The sequence below is a fragment of the Dendrobates tinctorius genome, unplaced genomic scaffold, assembly GCF_039654945.1.
Source record: "Dendrobates tinctorius isolate UK_male_01 unplaced genomic scaffold, ASM3965494v1 ptg000020l, whole genome shotgun sequence".
NCBI lineage: Eukaryota > Metazoa > Chordata > Amphibia > Anura > Dendrobatidae > Dendrobates > Dendrobates tinctorius.
Window position 1 is genome coordinate 3,679,876 of NW_027361688.1, and position 22,911 is coordinate 3,702,786.

The 22,911-nt window shown below is 37.5% G+C and overlaps 1 protein-coding gene across 1 annotated transcript in view; it reads right to left on the reverse strand.

Annotated features, from left to right (window-relative positions):
* SYN3 (synapsin III) overlaps positions 1–22,911 on the reverse strand; it is a 247,764-nt gene that overhangs the window by 136,278 nt on the left and 88,575 nt on the right. The window contains exons 4-5 of the mRNA XM_073567487.1: positions 10,858–10,949; positions 946–1,102 (exon numbers count right to left, since the gene is read on the reverse strand). Of these exons, the coding sequence (XP_073423588.1) occupies positions 946–1,102; positions 10,858–10,949 (249 nt within the window). The remainder of the gene's footprint in view (positions 1–945; positions 1,103–10,857; positions 10,950–22,911) is intronic.

Here is a 22,911-nt window from a genome sequence, read left to right on the forward strand (position 1 = left end):
GCAGAATAGTGAGTGCAGCTCTGGGGTATAATACAGGATGTAACTCAGGATCAGTAATGTAATGTATGTACACAGTGACTGCACCAGCAGAATAGTGAGTGCAGCTCTGGGGTATAATACAGGATGTAACTCAGGATCAGTAATGTAATGTATGCACACAGTGACTGCACCAGCAGAATAGTGAGTGCAGCTCTGGGGTATAATACAGGATGTAACTCAGGATCAGTAATGTAATGTATGTACACAGTGACTGTACCAGCAGAATAGTGAGTGCAGCTCTGGGGTATAATACAGGATGTAACTCAGGATCAGTAATGTAATGTATGTACACAGTGACTGTACCAGCAGAATAGTGAGTGCAGCTCTGGAGTATAATACAGGATATAACTTAGGATCAGTAATGTAAGGTATGTACACAGTGACTGCACCAGCAGAATAGTGAGTGCAGCTCTGGGGTATAATACAGGATGTAACTCAGGATCAGTAATGTAATGTATGTACACAGTGACTATAACAGCAGAATAGTGAGTGCAGCTCTGGGGTATAATACAGGATGTAACTCAGGATCAGTAATGTAATGTATGTACACAGTGACTATAACAGCAGAATAGTGAGTGCAGCTCTGGGGTATAATACAGGATGTAACTCAGGATCAGTAATGTAATGTATGCACACAGTGACTGCACCAGCAGAAGAGTGAGTGCAGCTCTGGAGTATAATACAGGATGTAACTCAGGATCAGTAATGTAATGTATGTACACAGTGACTGCACCAGCAGAATAGTGAGTGGAGCTCTGGAGTATAATACAGGATGTAACTCAGGATCAGTAATGTAATGTATGTACACAGTGACTGCACCAGCAGAATAGTGAGCACAGCTCTGGGGTATAATACAGGATGTAATTCAGGATTAGTAATACACTGTACGGTACTGTCCACACTCACCACCCAGGGCTTGCTGCAGAAGTTGTAGATGGAGTAGAGAGAGTTGACGCTGGGGACCCCTCCGTACTGTAACCCCATCACCAGGCTCCGGAAATCCTCTCCTGCCGTCATGCTGTACGCATGCTGCCGGATAAGAACAAAGTCCGGCTTGAAGGATCTGGAAGGTAGAAAGAGAATTTGGGTCAGGGCAGAATGTGGATATGGAGGAACCTACAACCTGTATGTGCCCCAATGATTGGCTGCAGAGTTCCCCTTTAACACAGGTGCGCCGTCCATCACACCCGTTCCTGTCCCACCTCCTGTGTAAACAGCTCCTCTGCCTCCTCGGGACGTTGGCCTTGGACATAACCTGAGTCTACTTTGGGTGTCTTACAACGTCTGGAGCAGAAATATGAGATTTTCCTAATTTTGGTCGATCTGACCACTGGATCGACAACATCTAAGGTCAAGCTGCTGCCAGTCTTCAGGGGGTTATAAGAAACCCTCCATTCTGGGAGCCTCTGCAGCAGGTGGAGGATGCGGGCCGGAAGTGGTGCACTGCGGAATCCGACACTTCCTGGAGGAAATACCAAGGCTGAGCTGATATAAAGTCGGGTCTTATAGCTCCAGGAACGCTCCACAGCCTCCTGACAACCTGACAACCCGTATGAAGACGCATCAAGCAGATCCCCTGTAAACAGGATTTCCATTCTCGCAGATTCTCAAAAGTGAGGATTGGAAACCATAGTAAAGTAGTAAACTGCAGCTACTTTCTTCCTTGCTGATGGTTTCCATGTTGCCACATGGTATTTTTTCATGCTGTGATGAACGTATATTTCATGGTCCAAGACTGTATAGCTGAACCCGTTTCTTAAGGGGGTCCCCTTTAATAAATTAGGACTCCCTGGTGATCATTTGATCACCTCGGGTCCAAAAAGAAGTCCATCAGAGAGCAGGAGCAAGAAAAACTACAACTCCCAGCATGCCCTACCTAACTGTGTTGCTACGTTGTATGCAGTGCAAATGTTCACCCCATCCTGAAAACAAAGGTGTCACCTTCTTGGCAGAAAAGTGAGTAGAGCTGCAGTGTAAAGCATGGTGGCAGGAAACATCAGAAACTTGAGCTCTGCTGGAAGGTGGCGATTTTTTTTGTGTCGCTATAGCGCCCTCTAGCTGAATATATTTGGGTAAATGGTGTTATTAGAGCACAGCGGAGGTAGATTGGCGTTTTCGTGTCTCCTCCCGCCCCCCGGTGTCACTTTTCCCTTTTTTGGTCTCCTGTGTGTTCTGTTTATTTTGTGACATTTTTAGCTCCAGATCAACCGAAACCTACGGGTTATGTCTGAATAAATTCCGCAGCGAGTCGCAGGCAGGTGCCTACAGGCCCGAGCGATGGAGGGGCTTAGGTTGTGGGTTGTACCATGTTGCGCACCTCCAAAACACCGCTACGCTACAACATTCGCTTGGACAAGACCCTCAATCCCGGAATAGCAGATTTACTCACTGTACGGTACAATTTAGGCACTGCATATTGCGGTAGTATACTTTGGGCACTGTATTTCGGTAGTGGTATCACAAAGGTACGGTATGGCGGTATTATAAAGGTAATTGGTAGTGTTATTATGTGGACACTATTTGGCAAAGACATCTTGGCGTTGATCGCTGGTACGCGGACAGTTATCGTTATTGATTGGGCACAGTATGGCGGTATTTTACAGCAGCTGCCTGATGGAACGTTATAGTAGTATTATATAGGCAACATATGGTGGCATTGTGTAGACAATACGGCAGTAATTTGGGAGCACACTATGACGGCATGTGGACACTGTGCTGCAGTATTATGTGGGCATAGGGTGGTATTATGAGGACACCGAATGACAGTAATTGTTGGTATGTGGACTCTGTATTATATGGGCCCGGTATGGTGCTATTTTATAGGAACTGCATGTTAGCACTGTATAGCGGTAGTATATAGGCAATGTATGGTGGTTTTATATTCGGAGTGCATTATTTAGACACGACCATAGAGATCAATGGGCACAGTATGACAGTATGTGGACACTTGGGCAGAAGTGGGCATAGAATAGTGGTATTATATGAGAACTGCCTGATGGTATTGTATGTACACTGCGTGCACAGTATGACGGTATGTGGGCTCTGCATTATGTGGCCGCAGTATTTTTGTACCGTATGGGAAATGTATGGTGGGATGTGATTATTCATCTGTAGTCGCCTATTAGGACACTTGTGTTTAGATTTTTATTACTGTCCTTATTATTGAACTATTAGTAGCACCATCTCTCTGTGTGTGATCGAACTTACAGCTGAGTTATGGTGACCAATTATCTGGGTTCTGTCTGGCAATGTGAAGTGGACACTACACGGTGGTATTATTTGTTTCTTGTGTCAGTATTATGTGGACACTATTTGTTGGTATTACTTAGGTTCTGTCTGAGAGTGTTATGCGTTGCTATATAGCAGTATTATTTTGGTTCTATTTGGCAGTGTTATGTGGACACTATATAGTCATATTATTTATGGTCTGTATAGCAGTATTGTTTGGACTCTTGATGGTACCATCACGCAGCACATCATGTACTGTATATAACGAGGGTATTATTGTGCAATGTATGGTCATGAGGATGAGAAACATTACATCAGGTCAGACACTGATTCTCCTGACGTCACACATTACAGATGAGGAACTGCAGAACTTTAGTGAGAAGGTTTAGTAAATGACGATGTAACGGATCCTGTGGGAGACATTCACCGCTGACCAGTAACGTGTCACGCCGAGGTCATCAATCTGTGGGACAATCAGTGACACCCGGGCCGTCCAGCTGACAGCTGCACTAACTCACCGCTGACATACTGTAATTATACTGTAATCACAGGCAGTCTGAGGGCCGTCACTGAGCGGGCGAAAACAGTCCTGGCACGCAGGGAATGCAGCGCATTCAGCACTATTATACGGGCACTATGATACACGAAGCATTATGTGGGCACTGTGTATATTCCTATTATATCGGCACTATTACACGGGCACTATTATATCGGCACTATTATACGGGCACTATTATATCGGCACTATTATACGGGCACTATTATATCGGCACTATTATACGGGCACTATTATATCGGCACTATTATACGGGCACTATTATATCGGCACTATTATACGGGCACTATTATATCGGCACTATTACACGGGCACTATTATATCGGCACTATTACACGGGCACTATTATATCGGCACTATTATACGGGCACTATTATATCGGCACTATTATACGGGCACTATTATATCGGCACTATTATACGGGCACTATTATATCAACACTATTATACAGGCACTATTATATCGGCACTATTACACGGGCACTATTATATCGGCACTATTATATTGGCACTATTATACGGGCACTATTATATCGGCACTATTATACGGGCACTATTATATCGACACTATTATACGGGCACTATTATATCGACACTATTATACGGGCACTATTATATCGGCACTATTATACGGGCACTATTATATCGGCACTATTATACAGGCACTGTGTATATTCCTATTATATGGGCACTATTATACAGGCACTGTGTATACTCCTATTATATCGGCACTATTATATGGGCACTGTGTATATTCCAATTATATGAGCACTATTATACAGGCACTGTGTATATTCCTATTATATCGGCACTATTTATGGGCACTGTGTATATTCCTATTATATGGGCACTATTATATGGGCACTGTGTATATTCCTATTATATCAGCACTATTTATGGGCACTGTGTATATTCCTATTATATGGGCACTATTATATGGGCACTGTGTATATTCCTATTATATCAGCACTATTTATGGGCACTGTGTATATTCCTATTATATTGGCACTATTTATGGGCACTGTGTATATTCCTATTATATCGGCACTATTTATGGGCACTGTGTATATTCCTATTATATGGGCACTATTATACAGGCACTGTGTATATTCCTATTATATCGGCACTATTATATGGGCACTGTGTATATTCCTATTATATGGGCACTATTATACAGGCACTGTGTATATTCCTATTATATCGGCACTATTTACGGGCACTGTGTATATTCCTATTATATCGGCACTATTATATGGGCACTGTGTATATTCCTATTATATCGGCACTATTATACAGGCACTGTGTATATTCCTATTATATCGGCACTATTATACAGGCACTGTGAATATTCCTATTATATCGGCACTATTATATGGGCACTGTGTATATTCCTATTATATCGGCACTATTATACGGGCACTATTATATCGGCACTATTATATGGGCACTGTGTATATTCCTATTATATCGGCACTATTATATGGGCACTGTGTATATTCCTATTATATCGGCACTATTATATGGGCACTGTGTATATTCCTATTATATCGGCACTATTATATGGGCACTGTGTATATTCCTATTATATCGCACTATTATATGGGCACTGTGTATATTCCTATTATATCGGCACTATTATATGGGCACTGTGTATATTCCTATTATATCGGCACTATTATATGGGCACTGTGTATATTCCTATTATATCGGCACTATTATACAGGCACTGTGTATATTCCTATTATATCAGCACTATTATATCGGCACTATTATACAGGCACTGTGAATATTCCTATTATATCGGCACTATTATATGGGCACTGTGTATATTCCTATTATATCGGCACTATTATACGGGCACTATTATATCGGCACTATTATATCGGCACTATTATACAGGCACTGTGTATATTCCTATTATATCGGCACTATTTATGGGCACTGTGTATATTCCTATTATATCGGCACTATTATATGGGCACTGTGTATATTCCTATTATATCGGCACTATTATATGGGCACTGTGTATATTCCTATTATATTGGCACTATTTATGGGCACTGTGTATATTCCTATTATATGGGCACTATTATACAGGCACTGTGTATATTCCTATTATATCGGCACTATTTACGGGCACTGTGTATATTCCTATTATATCGGCACTATTTATGGGCACTGTGTATATTCCTATTATATCGGCACTATTATACGGGCACTATGTATATTCCTATTATATCGGCACTATTATACAGGCACTGTGTATATTCCTATTATATCGGCACTATTATACGGGCACTGTGTATATTCCTATTATATTGGCACTATTTATGGGCACTGTGTATATTCCTATTATATTGGCACTATTTATGGGCACTGTGTATATTCCTATTATATTGGCACTATTATACAGGCACTGTGTATATTCCTATTATATCGGCACTATTATACAGGCACTGTGTATATTCCTATTATATCGGCACTATTATACAGGCACTGTGTATATTCCTATTATATCGGCACTATTATACGGGAACTGTGTATATTCCTATTATATCGGCACTATTTATGGGCACTGTGTATATTCCTATTATATCGGCACTATTATATGGGCACTGTGTATATTCCTATTATATTGGCACTATTTATGGGCACTGTGTATATTCCTATTATATTGGCACTATTATACAGACACTGTGTATATTCCTATTATATCGGCACTATTATATGGGCACTGTGTATATTCCTATTATATTGGCACTATTTATGGGCACTGTGTATATTCCTATTATATTGGCACTATTATACAGGCACTGTGTATATTCCTATTATATCGGCACTATTATATGGGCACTGTGTATATTCCTATTATATCGGCACTATTATATGGGCACTGTGTATATTCCTATTATATCGGCACTATTATATGGGCACTGTGTATATTCCTATTATATCGGCACTATTATATGGGCACTGTGTATATTCCTATTATATCGGCACTATTATACAGGCACTGTGTATATTCCTATTATATCGGCACTATTATATGGGCACTGTGTATATTCCTATTATATTGGCACTATTATACAGGCACTGTGTATATTCCTATTATATCGGCACTATTATATGGGCACTGTGTATATTCCTATTATATCGGCACTATTATATGGGCACTGTGTATATTCCTATTATATCGGCACTATTATATGGGCACTGTGTATATTCCTATTATATCGGCACTATTATACAGGCACTGTGTATATTCCTATTATATCGGCACTATTATATGGGCACTGTGTATATTCCTATTATATCGGCACTATTATACAGGCACTGTGTATATTCCTATTATATCGGCACTATTATATGGGCACTGTGTATATTCCTATTATATCGGCACTATTATACAGGCACTGTGTATATTCCTATTATATCGGCACTATTATATGGGCACTGTGTATATTCCTATTATATTGGCACTATTATATGGGCACTGTGTATATTCCTATTATATCGGCACTATTATATGGGCACTGTGTATATTCCTATTATATTGGCACTATTATACAGGCACTGTGTATATTCCTATTATATCGGCACTATTATATGGGCACTGTGTATATTCCTATTATATTGGCACTATTTTTGGGCACTGTGTATATTCCTATTATATTGGCACTATTATACAGGCACTGTGTATATTCCTATTATATCGGCACTATTATACAGGCACTGTGTATATTCCTATTATATCGGCACTATTATATGGGCACTGTGTATATTCCTATTATATCGGCACTATTATACAGGCACTGTGTATATTCCTATTATATCGGCACTATCATACGGGAACTGTGTATATTCCTATTATATGGGCACTATTATACAGGCACTGTGTATATTCCTATTATATCGGCACTATTATATGGGCACTGTGTATATTCCTATTATATCGGCACTATTATATGGGCACTGTGTATATTCCTATTATATCGGCACTATTATACAGGCACTGTGTATATTCCTATTATATCGGCACTATTATATGGGCACTGTGTATATTCCTATTATATCGGCACTATTATACAGGCACTGTGTATATTCCTATTATATCGGCACTATTATATGGGCACTGTGTATATTCCTATTATATCGCACTATTATATGGGCACTGTGTATATTCCTATTATATCGGCACTATTATATGGGCACTGTGAATATTCCTATTATATCGGCACTATTATATGGGCACTGTGTATATTCCTATTATATCGGCACTATTATATGGGCACTGTGTATATTCCTATTATATCGGCACTATTATATGGGCACTGTGTATATTCCTATTATATCGGCACTATTATATGGGCACTGTGTATATTCCTATTATATCGGCACTATTATACAGGCACTGTGTATATTCCTATTATATCGGCACTATCATACGGGAACTGTGTATATTCCTATTATATGGGCACTGTTATACAGGCACTGTGTATATTCCTATTATATCGGCACTATTATATGGGCACTGTGTATATTCCTATTATATCGGCACTATTATATGGGCACTGTGTATATTCCTATTATATCGGCACTATTATACAGGCACTGTGTATATTCCTATTATATCGGCACTATTATATGGGCACTGTGTATATTCCTATTATATCGGCACTATTATACAGGCACTGTGTATATTCCTATTATATCGGCACTATTATATGGGCACTGTGTATATTCCTATTATATCGCACTATTATATGGGCACTGTGTATATTCCTATTATATCGGCACTATTATATGGGCACTGTGAATATTCCTATTATATCGGCACTATTATATGGGCACTGTGTATATTCCTATTATATCGGCACTATTATATCGGCACTATTATATGGGCACTGTGTATATTCCTATTATATCGGCACTATTTATGGGCACTGTGTATATTCCTATTATATTGGCACTATTATATGGGCATTGTGTATATTCCTATTATATCGGCACTATTATATCGGCACTATTATATGGGCACTGTGTATATTCCTATTATATCGGCACTATTATATGGGCACTGTGCATATTCCTATTATATTGGCACTATTATATGGGCATTGTGTATATTCCTATTATATCGGCACTATTATATCGGCACTATTATATGGGCACTGTGTATATTCCTATTATATCGGCACTATTATATGGGCACTGTGCATATTCCTATTATATCGGCACTATTATATCGGCACTATTATATGGGCACTGTGCATATTCCTATTATATCGGCACTATTATATGGGCATTGTGTATATTCCTATTATATCGGCACTATTATATCGGCACTATTATATGGGCACTGTGTATATTCCTATTATATCGGCACTATTTACGGGCACTGTGTATATTCCTATTATATCGGCACTATTATACAGGCACTGTGTATATTCCTATTACATTGGCACTATTATACAGGCACTGTGTATATTCCTATTATATGGCCTCTATTATACAGGCACTGTGTATACTCCTATTATATCGGCACTATTATACGGGCACTGTGTATATTCCTATTATATCGGCACTATTTATGGGCACTGTGTATATTCCTATTATATTAGCACTATTATACGGGCACTGTGTATATTCCTATTATATCGGCACTATTTACGGGCACTGTGTATATTCCTATTATATGGGCACTATTATACGGGCACTGTGTATATTCCTATTATATCGGCACTATTTATGGGCACTGTGTATATTCCTATTATATGGGCACTATTATACAGGCACTGTGTATATTCCTATTATATCGGCACTATTTATGGGCACTGTGTATATTCCTATTATATGGGCACTATTATACAGGCACTGTGTATATTCCTATTATATCGGCACTATTATACGGGCACTGTGTATATTACTGTTATCTGGGCAATATTATACTGGCACTATTATTTAGGTACTATTATATGGCCACTGCGAATATTACTGCTATATGGCTGGTAATATCATTAGTAGGCACTATTATAGCGGCACGATTGCTCTTCTGTTTATTGCTGTCACTATTATAGGCTCTGATGTGACCTGCTGTAGCGGCCTTGCTGGCACTATTATGCGGTCACTACAGCTGGTATTATTGGCAGTGTCATCTGGCACTCTATGGCACTATTATACGGAGACTGTTTGACAGTAATATCTGAACACCATGCTCGGCACAGTATGGTCCTACTACCTAGAGACTGTATAATGTGTGGCACTATTATTTGGAGACTGTATGGCACTTTTATGTGGGTCATATATGACCACTCCATTTTCAAACTCTAGGGTCCCGAGTCTGCGACCTGGATGTAATGACGAGTTGGCGGAGACGGGAAGGCGAGAAATTCCAGATGCTCCATAAGAAAGGGGTCGAGTCAATCGCAATGGGAACTTCCCCCAAAGAAAAATGATAAAAAGGACCATATGGTGTCCAAGTGGTGGGACCACGAGGGACCTACCTGGTGGATGAAACACACAAGGGGGACTCAGCTGGAAAAACACCATGGGGAGGACGCGGTGCTGGCAGGCGTGCGGAGACAGGCTTATGCGGGAATGCTCGGGGCTACAAGTCCTATATTAGGAGACATTCCTTCTTCTGCTTTTCCAGGACAATAGAATGACAGGGGGGGGGTCTCTGTCTGGGACCAGCTAAAAAATATTTGCCTTTTAACCCATCATGTAATGGTTTATACATTAGATTTCAGCCTATTCTGTATAGGGATGTCCTAACTTTTCCCTGATGTCACTTGGAAGAAAGATGGGGCTGCTGGATTTCGATATGCCCTATCTTTTTGTTTTCAGCCTCCAGAGTTCTGCAGATAGACAGAGCCAAGTGTTCTTACGTCTGGTGGGTTGGGAGGAATATCTGAAGGCCGAATGAGCTCCTACAGAGATCATTTTTGGGGTGGGGTTTTTCTTTTAGTTCATGTTTGTTCGTTTTTTTTTTATCGGGACAGGGAAGAACTTTGACCATTCCAGAGCACCTCCTACCTGACTACCTTGGTGCCGTTCCTCATGACTTGCATATCCACCATACAGCCGCCATTTACATAAGATGCCAGGTTCAGCTCGGAAAATTCGGCCTAAAGAAAGAAAGGAAGAAAAACTTTATCCATTTTGAATTTTATAGATTTTTTGAAACTTAGATGAGATGCCAAACCGCCGATGCTCCATAATGGTGGCGACACATGGCGTCACCCAGGCTCCCCGGACACAGAATCAACCGCAGCACTTTGTGATGAGGACTTTAATTTAAGGATTTTTTTGAACTTTTCAATAAACTTCCCTTTAAAGAGAAAAATATGAGTCCTCTGGGACAGAGAGTAATAAGTTGTGTCCTGTTACAGCGGCTCGGCTTCCACAGGAAAGGAACGTGTTTAACCTGGTAGGAGGCTTTCCTGTCAGCCACTAAATATAGAAATGGCAGACTTTTCTTTCCCGGGTACCAGCAGTTTCTCTAAAAAATCATCTACAATTACAGACAGCGCCGGACGACTTCACATGTCAACACCGACACTACAAACTACACAACATGATCAAAGCTGAAGGCTGCTACCCAGGAGACTGGACAAAAACAGCTATAATACTGCCCCTATGTACAAGAATATAACTACTATAATACTGCCCCTATGTACAAGAATATAACTACTATAATACTGCCCCTATGTACAAGGAAATAACTACTATAATACTGCTCCTATGTACAAGAATGTAACTACTATAATACTGCCCCTATGTAGAAGAATATAACTACTATAATACTGCCCCTATGTACAAGAATATAACTACTATAATACTGTCCCTATGTACAAGAATATAACTACTATAATACTGCCCCTATGTACAAGAATATAACTGCTATAATACTGCCCCTATGTACAAGAATATGACTACTATAATACTGCCCCTATGTACAAGAATATAACTACTATAATACTGCCCCTATGTACAAGAATATGACTACTATAATACTGCCCCTATGTACAAGAATATAACTACTATAATACTGCCCCTATGTACAAGAATATAACTACTATAATACTGTCCCTATGTACAAGAATATAACTACTATAATACTGCCCCTATGTACAAGAATATGACTACTATAATACTGCCCCTATGTACAAGAATATAACTACTATAATACTGCCCCTATGTACAAGAATATGACTACTATAATACTGTCCCTATGTACAAGAATATAACTACTATAATACTGCCCCTATGTACAAGAATATAACTACTATAATACTGCTCCTATGTACAAGAATATGACTACTATAATACTGCCCCTATGTACAAGAATATAACTACTATAATACTGCTCCTATGTACAAGAATATAACTACTATAATACTGCCCCTATGTACAAGAATATGACTACTATAATACTGCCCCTATGTACAAGAATATAACTACTATAATACTGCCCCTATGTACAAGAATATGACTACTATAATACTGTCCCTATGTACAAGAATATAACTACTATAATACTGCCCCTATGTACAAGAATATAACTACTATAATACTGCCCCTATGTACAAGAATATAACTACTATAATACTGCTCCTATGTACAAGAATATAACTACTATAATACTGCTCCCTATGTACAAGAATATAACTACTATAATACTGCCCCTATGTACAAGAATATAACTACTATAATACTGCCCCTATGTACAAGAATATAACTACTATAATACTGTCCCTATGTACAAGAATATAACTACTATAATACTGCCCCTATGTACAAGAATATGACTACTATAATACTGCCCCTATGTACAAGAATATAACTACTATAATACTGCCCCTATGTACAAGAATATGACTACTATAATACTGTCCCTATGTACAAGAATATAACTACTATAATACTGCCCCTATGTACAAGAATATAACTACTATAATACTGCTCCTATGTAGAAGAATATAACTACTATAATACTGCTCCCTATGTACAAGAATATAACTACTATAATACTGCCCCTATGTACAAGAATATAACTACTATAATACTGCCCCTATGTACAAGAATATAACTACTATAATACTGCTCCTATGTACAAGAATATAACTACTATAATACTGCCCCCTATGTACAAGAATATAACTACTATAATACTGCTCCTATGTACAAGAATATAACTACTATAATACTGCCCCCTATGTACAAGAATATAACTACTATAATACTGCTCCTATGTACAAGAATATGACTACTATAATACTGCCCCCTATGTACAAGAATATAATTACTATAATACTGCTCCTATGTACAAGAATATAACTACTATAATACTGCTCCTATGTACAAGAATATAACTACTATAATAGTGCTCCTATGTACAAGAATATAACTACTATAATACTGCCCCTATGTACAAGAATATAACTACTATAATACTGCCCCTATGTACAAGAATATAACTGCTATAATACTGACCCCTATGTACAAGAATATAACTACTATAATACTGCTCCTATGTACAAGAATATAACTACTATAATACTGCCCCCTATGTACAAGAATATAACTACTATAATACTGATCCTATGTACAAGAATATAACTACTATAATACTGCCCCCTATGTACAAGAATATAACTACTATAATACTGCTCCTATGTACAAGAATATAACTACTATAATACTGCCCCTATGTACAAGAATATAACTACTATAATACTGCTCCTATGTACAAGAATATAACTACTATAATACTGCTCCTATGTACAAGAATATAACTACTATAATACTGCCCCCTATGTACAAGAATATAACTACTATAATACTGCCCCCTATGTACAAGAATATAACTACTATAATACTGCTCCTATGTACAAGAATATAACTACTATTGTACTGTCCCCTGTGTACAAGAATATAACTACTATAATACTGCCCCCTATGTACAAGAATAAAACTACTATAATACTGCTCCTATGTACAGGAATATAACTACTATAATACTGCCCCCTATGTACAAGAATATAACTACTATAATACTGCCCCCTATGTACAAGAATAAAACTACTGTAATACTGCCCCCTATGTACAAGAATATAACTACTATAATACTGCCCCCTATGTACAAGAATATAACTACTGTAATACTGCTATGTACAAGAATATAACTACTATAATACTGCTCCTATGTACAAGAATATAACAACTATAATACTGCCCCTATGTAGAAGAATATAACTACTATAATACTGCCCCTATGTAGAAGAATATAACTACTATAATACTGCCCCTATGTACAAGAATATAACTACTATAATCCTGCCCCTATGTACAAGAATATAACTACTATAATACTGCTCCTATGTACAAGAATATAACTACTATAATACTGCTCCTATGTACAAGAATATAACTACTATAATACTGCCCCCTATGTACAAGAATATAACTACTATAATACTGCCCCTATGTACAAGAATATAACTACTATAATACTGTCCCTATGTACAAGAATATAACTACTATAATACTGCCCCTATGTACAAGAATATGACTACTATAATACTGCCCCTATGTACAAGAATATAACTACTATAATACTGCCCCTATGTACAAGAATATGACTACTATAATACTGTCCCTATGTACAAGAATATAACTACTATAATACTGCCCCTATGTACAAGAATATAACTACTATAATACTGCCCCTATGTACAAGAATATAACTACTATAATACTGCTCCTATGTACAAGAATATAACTACTATAATACTGCTCCCTATGTACAAGAATATAACTACTATAATACTGCCCCTATGTACAAGAATATAACTACTATAATACTGCCCCTATGTACAAGAATATAACTACTATAATACTGTCCCTATGTACAAGAATATAACTACTATAATACTGCCCCTATGTACAAGAATATGACTACTATAATACTGCCCCTATGTACAAGAATATAACTACTATAATACTGCCCCTATGTACAAGAATATGACTACTATAATACTGTCCCTATGTACAAGAATATAACTACTATAATACTGCCCCTATGTACAAGAATATAACTACTATAATACTGCTCCTATGTAGAAGAATATAACTACTATAATACTGCTCCCTATGTACAAGAATATAACTACTATAATACTGCCCCTATGTACAAGAATATAACTACTATAATACTGCCCCTATGTACAAGAATATAACTACTATAATACTGCTCCTATGTACAAGAATATAACTACTATAATACTGCCCCCTATGTACAAGAATATAACTACTATAATACTGCTCCTATGTACAAGAATATAACTACTATAATACTGCCCCCTATGTACAAGAATATAACTACTATAATACTGCTCCTATGTACAAGAATATGACTACTATAATACTGCCCCCTATGTACAAGAATATAATTACTATAATACTGCTCCTATGTACAAGAATATAACTACTATAATACTGCTCCTATGTACAAGAATATAACTACTATAATAGTGCTCCTATGTACAAGAATATAACTACTATAATACTGCCCCTATGTACAAGAATATAACTACTATAATACTGCCCCTATGTACAAGAATATAACTGCTATAATACTGACCCCTATGTACAAGAATATAACTACTATAATACTGCTCCTATGTACAAGAATATAACTACTATAATACTGCCCCCTATGTACAAGAATATAACTACTATAATACTGATCCTATGTACAAGAATATAACTACTATAATACTGCCCCCTATGTACAAGAATATAACTACTATAATACTGCTCCTATGTACAAGAATATAACTACTATAATACTGCCCCTATGTACAAGAATATAACTACTATAATACTGCTCCTATGTACAAGAATATAACTACTATAATACTGCTCCTATGTACAAGAATATAACTACTATAATACTGCCCCCTATGTACAAGAATATAACTACTATAATACTGCCCCCTATGTACAAGAATATAACTACTATAATACTGCTCCTATGTACAAGAATATAACTACTATTGTACTGTCCCCTGTGTACAAGAATATAACTACTATAATACTGCCCCCTATGTACAAGAATAAAACTACTATAATACTGCTCCTATGTACAGGAATATAACTACTATAATACTGCCCCCTATGTACAAGAATATAACTACTATAATACTGCCCCCTATGTACAAGAATAAAACTACTGTAATACTGCCCCCTATGTACAAGAATATAACTACTATAATACTGCCCCCTATGTACAAGAATATAACTACTGTAATACTGCTATGTACAAGAATATAACTACTATAATACTGCTCCTATGTACAAGAATATAACAACTATAATACTGCCCCTATGTAGAAGAATATAACTACTATAATACTGCCCCCTATGTACAAGAATATAACTACTGTAATACTGCTATGTACAAGAATATAACTACTATAATACTGCTCCTATGTACAAGAATATAACAACTATAATACTGCCCCTATGTACAAGAATATAACTACTATAATCCTGCCCCTATGTACAAGAATATAACTACTATAATACTGCTCCTATGTACAAGAATATAACTACTATAATACTGCTCCTATGTACAAGAATATAACTACTTTAATACTGCCCCTATGTACAAGAATATAACTACTATAATACTGCCCCTATGTGCAAGAATATAACTACTATAATACTGCCCCCTATGTACAAGAATATAACTACTATAATACTGCCCCCTATGTACAAGAATATAACTACTATAATACTGCTCCTATGTACAGGAATATAACTACTATAATACTGCCCCTATGTACAAGAATATAACTACTATAATACTGCCCCTATGTACAAGAATATAACTACTATAATACTGCTCCTATGTACAGGAATATAACTACTATAATACTGCCCCTATGTACAAGAATATAACTACTATAATACTGCCCTCTATGTACAAGGATATAACTACTATAATACTGCTCCTATGTACAGGAATATAGCTACTATAATACTGCCCCTATGTACAAGAATATAACTACTATAATACTGCTCCTATGTACAGGAATATAGCTACTATAATACTGCTCCTATGTACAGGAATATAGCTACTATAATACTGCCCCTATGTACAAGAATATAACTACTATAATACTGCTCCTATGTACAAGAATATAACTACTATAATACTGTCCCCTGTGTACAAGAATAAAACTACTATAATACTGCTCCTATGTACAGGAATATAACTACTATAATACTGCCCCCTATGTACAAGAATATAACTACTATAATACTGCCCCATATGTACAAGAATAAAACTACTGTAATACTGCCCCCTATGTACAAGAATATAACTACTATAATACTGCCCCCTATGTACAAGAATATAACTACTGTAATACTAGTACAAGTACTAGTACCAGTATTATAGTAGTTATATTCTTGTACATAGGAGCAGTATTATAGTAGTTATATTCTTGTACATAGGGGCAGTATTATAGTAGTTATATTCTTGTACATAGGGACAGTATTATAGTAGTCATATTCTTGTACATAGGGGCAGTATTATAGTAGTTATATTCTTGTACATAGGGGCAGTATTATAGTAGTCATATTCTTGTACATAGGGGCAGTATTATAGTAGCTATATTCCTGTACATAGGAGCAGTATTATAGTAGCTATATTCCTGTACATAGGAGCAGTATTATAGTAGTTATATTCTTGTACATACATACATACTGCCCCTATGTGCAAGAATATAACTACTATAATACTGCCCCCTATGTACAAGAATATAACTACTATAATACTGCTCCTATGTACAGGAATATAGCTACTATAATACTGCCCCTATGTACAAGAATATAACTACTATAATACTGCCCCTATGTACAAGAATATAACTACTATAATACTGCTCCTATGTACAGGAATATAGCTACTATAATACTGCTCCTATGTACAGGAATATAGCTACTATAATACTGCCCCTATGTACAAGAATATAACTACTATAATACTGCTCCTATGTACAAGAATATAACTACTATAATACTGTCCCCTGTGTACAAGAATAAAACTACTATAATACTGCTCCTATGTACAGGAATATAACTACTATAATACTGCCCCCTATGTACAAGAATATAACTACTATAATACTGCCCCATATGTACAAGAATAAAACTACTGTAATACTGCCCCCTATGTACAAGAATATAACTACTATAATACTGCCCCCTATGTACAAGAATATAACTACTGTAATACTGCTCCTATGTACAAGAATATAACTACTATAATACTGCTCCTATGTACAAGAATATAACAACTATTATACTGCCCCTATGTACAAGAATATAACTACTATAATACTGCTCCTATGTACAAGAATATAACTACTATAACACTGCCCCTATGTACAAGAATATAACTACTATAATACTGCTCCTATGTACAAGAATATAACTACTATAATACTGCTCCTATGTACAAGAATATAACTACTATAATACTGCCCCTATGTACAAGAATATAACTATAATACTGCCCCTATGTGCAAGAATATAACTACTATAATACTGCCCCCTATGTACAAGAATATAACTACTATAATACTGCTCCTATGTACAGGAATATAACTACTATAATACTGCCCCTATGTACAAGAATATAACTACTATAATACTGCCCCTATGTACAAGAATATAACTACTATAATACTGCTCCTATGTACAGGAATATAACTACTATAATACTGCCCCTATGTACAAGAATATAACTACTATAATACTGCCCTCTATGTACAAGGATATAACTACTATAATACTGCTCCTATGTACAGGAATATAGCTACTATAATACTGCCCCTATGTACAAGAATATAACTACTATAATACTGCTCCTATGTACAGGAATATAGCTACTATAATACTGCTCCTATGTACAGGAATATAGCTACTATAATACTGCCCCTATGTACAAGAATATAACTACTATAATACTGCTCCTATGTACAGGAATATAACTACTATAATACTGCCCCTATGTACAAGAATATAACTACTATAATACTGCCCTCTATGTACAAGGATATAACTACTATAATACTGCTCCTATGTACAGGAATATAGCTACTATAATACTGCCCCCTATGTACAAGAATATAACTACTATAATACTGCCCCTATGTACAAGAATATAACTACTATAATACTGCCCCCTATGTACAAGAATATAACTACTATAATACTGCCCCTATGTACAAGAATATAACTAATGTAATACCGCCCGTATGTAGCAGATTATCATGTGTGTGATGCAGGGGTGGCTAGTGACAATTATCAGGATCCATCTTCTTGCTCCTGGGACGTAAATGTCTCTCATTCGCACACTTTGTGTCATTGGAGGTCGCTGCCGTGTCACAACCACAAGATGCATCTGAATTCTGGAAATAATACAAGAAAAGAAAAATGTACAGAAAACCGCGGGTCCTTGAAGGCCAAGTGTGACTCTTTCCAGGATCTCCTTGGAGCAGGATGACTTTTATTGGTCGGGTCCTCATCTGTTTCTCCTTTTTATCTGTCTGTAAAGCATATGATTTGGATAAAGAGCAAAATGTGGTCACAATGTGACGATATCCCTAGCATGGGATCCTGGCTAATACGCAGAATTTACTTTCCAGAAACATTTCGGTGGAGCTTTATCTCAATAACCCTCATTCATTTCTTATTAGATCTAAGCAGACGTCAGAAATTCATTTTCTTGAAAAAAATGACATAAAGTTACAAGAAACTCTTCTGCCTGAAGCAACCACTAGAGGGAGCTCACCGCATAAAGTTTTATCGTACAGTCAGCTCCCTCTAGTAGCGGCTGCAGGCAGATACAAACCATTGCTCTGCTCTATAGTGCACCTTCGCCCTCAGTCTCCGATCTCTTCAGCATTGTTTCCTAATGATCAGCGGTATCCTGCTAAATAATTGCACCTGGTTTACGATCGCAGCTTACAAGAGGCCTGTCCCAAGAACAATGGAACAGATATTTTGTCCAGATTAGTGAAAGGCGCACAAATTTTTGAAGAAGCTGAGTGAAACGCGCGTCGGGGCAGAGGGACGTCCGGAGATTCCCACCAACCCACCAAATTATACATCAATATGTTGCTTCTTTTGCAAATGGCAACTTATATGTTTTATTATCCTTATTAGGATTGGTGAACCTGGGACCCAGTTTCCAAGAGAGAACCTTCAACGTAATGTTCCTTGAGGACATCCACACCAAGTCACCAACACACAGGTACGGACCCACCAAACGTCTCTGATCAGCCACACTCTAATATTTGGACCCCATGTTCCTCAAATTATTAAGAACCCCTTGCCACACAGACCTAAATGATGATGAAAATCATTTTTCTTCAGGTAATCCAGAAGAGCGATTCCTATTAAATGAGCTGAACTGAGGATGAAACCCGTATTCCTCGAAGAACGGGGACTTATCAGTAGACTCGTGACAACGATTATTTACCGCAAATTCGGCTAGAGGTAAGTAGGTAACCCAATCCTGATTTTCAGACACAAAATACCTAAGATACATCTCCAGATTCTGGTAACCTGTTCAGTTTGCCCATTAGACTGCTGGTAAAATGCAGAAGAGGACAACAGGTGGATCCCCAAACGGGTGCTCAACGCCCTCCCAAATAAACTGCACCCACCCCGATCAAGCACAATATCGGTCGGAATCCCATGTAATTTTACAATCTCCGATGAAAATTTGCGCCAACGTCTTGGTGTTAGGTAAAGCGGGTAGCGCATCTTACTGAATCTATCCACTGTAATATCCACACGTTATGACGAATTCAAGGTATTAAACTTTAGATATGTTTTATTCTTCGTCCTCCAGCACACAGCATAACAGTTGCATTCCCATGCTACACAGAAGTGAAAGTGAAACTTCCCTTCTCATCCCTCTTGTCTCCACTCCCCAAGTCCCATAAGTCTGGCTTGCTTAAAGAGACAGATCTAATTATTATAAATTACATCATCCCCTTTTTTTTTTTTTACTATAAATAACCCATATTACTGATAAATGCAACAACATGAAAACGTCCAAAGAAATCATATGTCCGTTTTGTCTTATTTGTTCAATTCAAAAAACCAGAGAAACAAACAAAAAAAAAACAAAACAAAACTGTAGTTACACTTCTTCAATAAGCCTCGATGGAGCTCTTCTCTCTCGTGTAGGATAACGTCTGGGCTCATTGAGAGGGTTCATTATTGATGGACCAGCTACCTCTTGTTGGTCCTCTCCACCATCGGATACCAAATCTTCCACCAGAGAGAGTTCATTGTCATCATTCTGCGGTATGACTTTAAAATATGAAGAATTTCGCGTTATGGAGTGTCCATCTCGTTCAGCTGTGATCATGCTGCCTTTCCTTTTGGTAACATAATATTTTGCAGGACCATATACAGGTGAGGTCTTGTTGGTTGGTCTTTGACGTACCACCACGACATCCCCTCTTCCGATGGCACTTGACTGTGTCCTTCGCCTTCTGTCTGCATAACGTTTCATGGCTTGTTTGTTGGAGAAATCTGTGGATCTCACTGAGGAGTCACTCGGTCGGGGATGGCTGGTCACATCAGGGAGACGTATACGCAGGGTTCTGCTGAACATTAAACGAGCTGGAGCAGCATTAGTAGTGGAGTGTGGCGTATTGCGGTAATTACGCATGAATTTGTATAATGACTGTTTCAGTGGGATGTGCTCCAGGCTCGCTGCCTTGATACGTTTCCCCAGAGTACGCATAAAACGTTCCACAATTCCATTGGCTTGCGGCCAGCAAGGTGTGATTTTCCTGTGATTGAATCCCAAGTATTCAGAAAATTGTATAAACACATGTCCATTGAATGGAGGTCCATTGTCTGTTTTGACCACTCTTGGAATACCATATGCCGAGAAAATGTCGTCCAGCTCTGGTATGACATTATTAGCAGATGTTGAAGAGATAAATGAAATGACAGGGTATCGAGAATATTCATCAATTGTTACGAGAATGTATTGGCCATTTGGCATTGGTCCATATATATCGACTGCCACTTCCTCCCAGACAGCAGTGGGTAACGGAGACATTTGTAATGGCTCTAAGTTTGATGATGGAGTGATTAATTGACAAGTAGAACAGCGTCTAATCTTTTCTTCCACCAAGTGATCCATGTTTGGGAACCACACTTTTTCTCTGAGTAATTTCTTTGTGCCAACAATCCCTAAATGACCTTCATGTGCTATCTGTATCACTAAGTTACGCAAAGTCTTAGGTACAACTAGTTTGGTACCTCGAAGAATGAGGTGTTCTTCAGTGACTGATAATTCCTCACGTACGTTTGAGAATAGTTTTAACTCTTTCAGATCAATCTCAGAATCAGGAAATTTTTCCTTTTGAATTTCATGCCACCTTCGATTTTGGATGATTTGTATTAGGGCACAGAGTGTCTTGTCTTTTGTTGTTTCATTTATAAATTGATCAAGAGAAAGTGCTTTTGGCACGGCATGATCTGTAACAAAATGTAGGTATTCTTCAATGGAGGAATGCACAGGTATATCATCATTAGTAGGATGTCTTGAAAGATAATCAGCCGGATTGCTGTATTTTCCAGGTTTGTGAACAATTTTATAGTTGTAGTCCTGTAGACGTAGGCCCCATCGTTCAATCCGTGCAGGCATTTTAGCTCTGGGATTTCCAAAAATTGTAAGAAGTGCTTGATGATCTGTGACAATGGTGAAGGGAGCTCCATAGAGAAATAAGTGAAAGTGTTCACATCCCCAGACAACTGCCAAGCTTTCTTTTTCAGGTTGAGAATATTTTCTTTCAGTGTTTGTTAAGCTCTTACTTGCATAAGAAATGATGTGAGGATTTTGATTGTTATCCTTGTACTGCGCTAGAATAGCACCCAGTCCCAGGGGACTGGCGTCCACAATCAGTTCAGTTCGAAGAGCTGGATCAAAATAAGCCATAGTGGTTGTCGAGCAGAGTTCATTTTTAATTGTTTCAAAAGAGG